Source organism: Hyposmocoma kahamanoa, unplaced genomic scaffold, assembly GCF_003589595.1.
Source record: "Hyposmocoma kahamanoa isolate Upper Pololo Valley unplaced genomic scaffold, ASM358959v1 91, whole genome shotgun sequence".
Classification (NCBI taxonomy): Eukaryota; Metazoa; Arthropoda; class Insecta; order Lepidoptera; family Cosmopterigidae; genus Hyposmocoma; species Hyposmocoma kahamanoa.
The window spans coordinates 420245-427127 of record NW_020654684.1 but is presented as its reverse complement, the minus strand read 5'-3'; the positions used below and the strand labels follow the sequence as shown (position 1 = coordinate 427127).

Sequence of the window (6883 nt, the reverse complement as noted above, 5' to 3'; positions counted from 1 at the left end):
TAACCCGGAATATCATAGTGTTTTAAAACGGTTCTCTCATTAAGCCTAGTTTCCGTCACACACAATACATCAGGTTCCCTAACTTGCATTGTTCTTATCAGTTCATCCCAGCCCGTGTTTAATGATTGTACATTTAAGAGGGCTAATTTGAAATTGGTGAGTTTACGGTTCATATTGTTACATCAGGTACATAAATCCAATTATAAAGCTTACTAGTTTTGTAATTTGTAAATATACAATAGCACTCGTAAACAGCAAAACTAAATATCAATAAAAGTACATTAGTAAGCCTAGACATGCATATGATGAATTTAAAAAATGAATTTAAAAAGTATAATTCAAGTAAACATGTAATCCGTGCAAAACTATGATAATTACTACTACTAATACATAATTCACCACAATGGGGTATGCAATACATTTTAATTTAATTCAAATCCAACCATGCGCAACATTGGTTTCAAATGGAATTATTTGTGAATGACTATGATCTAAATGAGTCTGTTCAAAGAGTCCAGATTTTTTATGTGTATTACATCGCCTTCCTCATTCTTCCTCATATACACTCTACCGTATTTTACCCACACGAATTTATAATTTAGCATCTTTGCTATTTTGCGCGCCTCTGCATGAATTTTTTTAGTTTCAGGGGGCAGATGCTCCACCAAATAAATTTTAGTTTTTACATCTGGCATCCCAAATTGTGATGAGTTCAATGGCGCTGACACATGCGCCTTATTATAATTTTTGTAATGAGTTATGATATTGTTTCGAAGGCTCTCCGATGTGAGTGTGACAAGTATATTTCGTGGGCGGCTTGTAGACGAGTCGAACTTTGCAACCCTTCTGACCAAATTGATGTCTTTTTCCTGCAGTGGACATCCAATTTCCGTACATATTGTTTTCAGAGTTTTCGTAAGATTTTCCTGTTTCCTTTCTGGGAAAGATTGGATTTCCAGATTGCAGCTTCTCGAAGATTTTTCCAGGAGACTTAAACGTCCCCCTATGCTATTTAATTCTTTGGTCAACTTATCATTTTCAACCTCCAGTGATTTTATAACTTTGTTTGCGGTTTTAATTTCGTTTTTCAAATCCTCCTGCTGCGCCGACAAGAAATCGGTAGTTTCTGAAAACTCCGTCTTCAATTTTTCCATCGCTGCATTTATTTCAGTTCTGATAGTGGTTTTGATATTTTGTGTAATAAAAGCCTCAATATTACTGAGCTTGGACTCCAATAGTTTCTCAAAGTCTTCATAAGATATACCGGCTCCAGACATGGATACACCACTAATACCTCCCTCATACGCAGATGGCGACTTCTTTGTCAACTGTACAGTTGGAGTTTTCTTGTCTTGGTGTTTCGGAGAAGTAAGTTTTGTTTTATGTAAAGTCATGTCGCTGGACACCACTCGGTCTTTATCTGTATAATCATTCCCTTTACCTACTGGTGTATTCTCATTACGACCACGACGAGTTTCATTCGTACACGTCGGACATTGCCATGTTTGTTTCAATGAGTGAGAGTTATCTTTAAAAAACCCAGTGGCAATATTTAGGCATTGATAGTGATAGGTGCTTTCACACTTAATGCAGGATAGAAGATCTCTACGCCCAATAGGCTTAAAACAGCCATTACACTGCAATGCACGGGCCGAATCCATAGTTTGTGTGCGTTACAACTTAATGTTACCGCGCAAGAGCGATGCTATATTTCGACGCCCAGTCTCACTGACTGGTAGTCGAGCGGTTTGGGTGGTGGACTGGCGGAAACTGGAATCAAGTGGCGATGGTTCAAATCCGGGCCAAATCGTAGCAGAATTCAAATCTCTTTGTAAGTCTTTTTCTCAAGGTATGTGAGTAGTTAAAGTCAAAAAGCTACTCACGCCAGCCGCCGCTCCCCGCTAGGTGTCAGCACTACGAGTCCCCGGCTATTACACGTCAGGGGGCGCCACCATCAAACGATCACCGATTGTCGTCAAGCAGGCAATACGTCACAGACCAGCCGATGCAAGCAAGATAGAGAGGTCCGACACAAATCAAGATGGCCGCCGGCTCTTACGGCAGTACCCTCAAGGTAGTAAGAGAGGTACCGATTTTCACTCCAAAAAATATTAACACAAGCTTAAAAACAACCAGCGATGGCCAAAAACAGACGTCCGCTCACGACAAAATCCCACAGTGAAGTGAGATTTCAAAAGTAAGTGGCCAGGAAGCGATAAGGGCGATAAAAGGGTGGGATGACGACGAAAGAGGTCGCATCGTTACATCGCTTCTTCAACAGATATGGCCAGCCCACTTCAGTTTGTTTATTCTGCCAGCTATGACGAGAACCTTGGTTCTCTATCGGATAACTCATTTCGTATCTTGTCCTTCAGATAACCTTTATTTTGTGATACCGAGCAAGTGATAGGACGAACAAGTCGTACGCCTGGTAGTTAACGACACGCCTGTCCATAACAATTGCAGTGCCGCAGGTCACTGCCACTGAGCCCGTCACTCTGAGACATAAGTTGACAAGTCTCATGTGCCTGTAATATCATCAGCACCCCTAAGTCACAAACTCGCAATAGTGGTGGTGTGTTCAGGTGGATGTATCGAACACAAACAAGGTTTTTTTTTATGATATCAAGTGACATGACGGACAACTCGTGCGCTTTATGGTAAGCTACACTCCTGTCCATAACAGGTGCAGTGCCACTCAGAGTTTTAAATCGCAAAAAATTGTGGGGCACTGCCACTGCGCCCATCACTCTGAGGTATAAGTTGGCAAGTCTCATATGCCTGTAATTTCGCGCAATGTACGCACGAACCTTGAACGCACCCACCGTTGCGAATTTGTGGCCTTACCCTTCCAAATGCTCACATTACAGCTTGGCGGCTGAAATAGGTAAGGTGGCTGTACTTCCATGGACGAATTCTATCACAACGTGTCCACGTCTGCTTTAAAGCGTTACAAAATTGAAATTTCACAATAAAAAGAATAAAAAGTAATAAGTACAAGGATCCCGGGTCAGACTACCTATTTACAGCCTTTGAAGTCGAAACCCTTGGGATGGCGTCCCAGTGACCTTCATCTTTACAAAATTTTATTGAAAAAATTAATAGACAGTCTGGGAAACCCATGGGCCGGCAGCTACCTCGCCCAACGCATTAGCATAGCAATACAAAGTGGGCACCATGCCGCGGGGTCCCAATTTTATTCATATAATTTAAAAATCCTAGTTTTACTTTCTAGTATTTAAGCTTTTATTGTCTTCTTTACCTTACCTGTATATTATCAAAATAATTACCTAATTTCACTATTAAAAATGTCCCAATGACTTGTATTAGCACATTACAAGTATCATCACAAAACAAAGCTCGAACATTAATCGTGCAACAATATACTAATCTGTCAAGTGGTGGAGTTATTAGCCGCGAAAGGGACGCGTCATTATTCATCACGATGTTTCATTAATTACATCAACTTCATCATTACCATTACACGTGTTGAAATATCTCCGTTGGAGAGACCCGTATTCAGTTGCGGAATGTATTTCTATGTTGTTTGTACGATATAATACTTGTTTTGTCATTCAACCTATTTTATTTTCATAATATACAAGCATCGAGTATATAACCAGAAATAGAGATGAAATGTCATTTAATTTGTTTGAAAACAATTCTGCCAAAGCATTACAGTGACAACTGCACTCCGATTGGTCATTTCACTTCAAATCGACCAATTTAACTTGAGCTTGGCTATAATGGACAAAAATTGCAAAATTACATATTTAATATTTAATTACTGATGAACTATGATTCCGTTTCTTTTGTCATTAGATGATTTGCTGTTTTTCCCACATCACCGAATGGAACAGCCCACCCATTGTTAGAGATATTATCTATATTACAATAAATACAGAATATTTTTGGAATATACGGAGACGTACAGACAGGTCAGCTGTTGGCGCTGTACTATTTCGGTTTTCTAATTTGTGAAGCGCAAACGAGAGTTGATATTTAAAGGTGATATAAGGCCCATTTACCTGATGAGTTGCCAGTGACGAATGGCGCCTATTTCGTCTCTATTTGTGGTTATATACTCGATGTGTACAGGTAAGATACAATAAAAGCTTAAGTACTACAAAGTAAAACTAGGATTAAATTATATAAATAAAATTGTGTCCCCACTGCAAGGTGCCCAAGATGCTGGCAGCGTTCCCCGTTTGTATTGCTCTGCTAATGCGTTGGGCAAGGTAGCAGCCCTTGGGTTTCCAATCTATTAATTTTTTGGATAAAGTTTTGTACAGATGAAGGGCACCGGGACCCCACGGGCCAAATATTGAGCGATCACACTAGGCGACGACGCGAACACGCGACTGCATTGATACAAATAAAAAACTATATATCATTTACATGAAGGTAAAACCACATAAGTAACATTTCCCATAAAAAGGCTTTATTTTATATACCTATGGTAAGAAAATCACTATCTTTCTGCACGTGAAGCTCAATAACAAAAACGCTATCAACTTAAAGAGTTTTATCTGCAGAAAGATGGTGAATTTCTTCTAACTGTTACATAATTTGGAGATTTTTTTGTGGAAAATGTCACTTACGTGGTTTTACCTTTAAGCAGACGATATTGCAAAATGTGAATTGTTCTATGTTTTAACAGATTACAGTTTGAAAATAATTATACCAGTTTATTATCGTCAAAAATAGGAAACTACCTTTTAAAATGTATTCTTTTCGCCTTTGTTTACATTTTTGACATCTAATTATAATTCATACTATATGTCCAAACGAAACAGATTCATAAGAATATTTCAGTTGTGTAAACACTCCGAAATGGGTTTTTTTTTGCAACCTATCCATATATTTTGATTGGATTCTAACAATCGTTATCACAGTTCACACAAAAACCAATTTCCAATTGATGTCATTCGGTTTACACTTCTTTTTTGCTCGTAGGCATTTATTTCTTCACAACCTCACCATGGACCCAAATCTGTAATTTCATTGAGACTCCACTGAAATTATGTAATTCTCTCATACAAAATCGAAAATACCTACGCTATAATAGCCTACTAAATCTGACTGATGGAACCAGGTGCTCACTACGAGAAAAACGGAACCTGAGCACGCTCTCAGAGAGGTGAAAATAACGTTGCCCGCCATGTGCAGTCGTGCAGAACCGAATGCTGGGGTTGTACAAAGATTGTAAGGTAAACGAAAAACTTGTCTCAGCGCTTGCACTGCCGGCGATACACTCAGCGGAGATCATACTTCACTTATCGCGTAACATGTATTTTTTTATAATATCACATGAGCGTGCACACATGAGTTTAATATGTCAGCCAGTAATTAAAACGCGGTGATCGTTATATGGGTCAATTTTAATGATAGTAATTGTAAAGTGTAACTAGATGTCAAAATAATAATATCATTTCGAATAACGTAATCAAAATAAATAAATACAAATGTCAAAAATTAGACGTCGAATTTAGGGATTTGTCATCATTGTAAGTCAATGTTTGTCATTTAAAAATTCAGACACTGTATTATGTCGGTTAATTTTAGATAGATATGACCTACTCATTACGAAATCTTTTATTGGATTCCTGATCGAATAGTCTCACCAAGAGTCTATTGGATCGGGATACGAGGGAGAAATAGTGGCCTGCCCCTTCTTATAATAAATACATAAATAATAATAAATAACGCACACACTCATAGCCCGGAACCCGGGACCTCTGCGTGGCAGATCAGCTTGGTAACCGTTCGGCCACGGAGGCAGTTAATTTATAAAAATAAGATGCATAGTTGTCTGAATAAATTATAATCATATGTACATTCGAACCATCGACCTCAGAAGTACAAAGTAACCGTTCTTCACACTAGGCTGCCGCCGCGCCGCTCTAGTATCGGTATAGTCGAGGATGAAAAATGCCTGCCTAGAAAATACTTATTCACTCTCGCCTTGAAAAGGGAAACAAAACGGAGGCAGAGAATTCCACTCATTAGCTGTCTTAAGGAGGAGGCAAAACTCTTCGTGCGTATGAGTGGATGTACAACATAAGGGTGGTCCCCATCCCCGTGTACTTCCCTTAAGATGGAAAGGCGAAGGCGGAATGAAACCGTATAATTCCCTCGCTCTCTCTTCGAAATGTATCCGATAAAATACCAATAAACAAGCAACTTCGCGCAGGTGCTCGCAGCTTAGCATTGTCTATATACTGCATATAACACACCGGGGGATAATACTAACACCAAAGACAATTTAGTAAAGGTCGTTTTCGAAGTTAGTTAAATTAGACTCGCAACCGGTACCTTCTCTAGTGGTAAGCATTAATGCTCTGGCCACACAGAGGCGGCCGACGCGCGGTCACCGCGCCTTTGTTCATTATGTACTCGTACACTTAGAATAATAACGCATAGAAACCTAGTCCGCACACGCTAAGTGAGGCAAATTGAAGCGCGCCAAAAGGGCCTACACGAGCGGGCGGGCCTTCAGTGCTCAAGGTCAACTTGCACCGCGAACAGATCAAGAATTTTAGCTAAAAACGACGAAATGTGCGGTAAATGAGTGTAAAAATACGTCAGACAAACATAAAATAGATACTAACATCACATTCCACAAGGAAGTAACGCGTTTCAACTTGTATTTTTATATAAATATTCACTAAAACCGAAAATTAACCTACTACTAAAACTAGCCTACATGAATTTGATTTTTGCCTCACTTGTGACAGTTCGTTTGATATGAAACTATCATTCTATGCGTTATTATTCTAAGCTCGTACATTACAAAAATTCCGGAACGTTTCCGCTCCCGCCTCTGTGTGGCCTGAGCATAAGAGTTATTATATAGCATAGTAACCATTACAATTTCTTCCCT

General features: G+C 39.2%; 1 protein-coding gene across 1 annotated transcript; it reads right to left on the bottom strand.

Annotated features, from left to right (window-relative positions):
* Window positions 1-491: 491 nt before the first annotated feature.
* LOC113236292 lies at window positions 492-1394 on the bottom strand. The gene has a single exon (XM_026472303.1). It carries the CDS (start codon window positions 1392-1394, stop codon window positions 492-494), a length of 903 nt encoding a protein of 300 aa, XP_026328088.1.
* Window positions 1395-6883: the final 5489 nt, after the last annotated feature.

What these genes read in the sequence shown, in the direction of transcription:
- LOC113236292 (XM_026472303.1), bottom strand. Translation starts at nt 1,394, where the DNA reads ATGACTTTACATAAAACAAAACTTACTTCTCCGAAACACCAAGACAAG.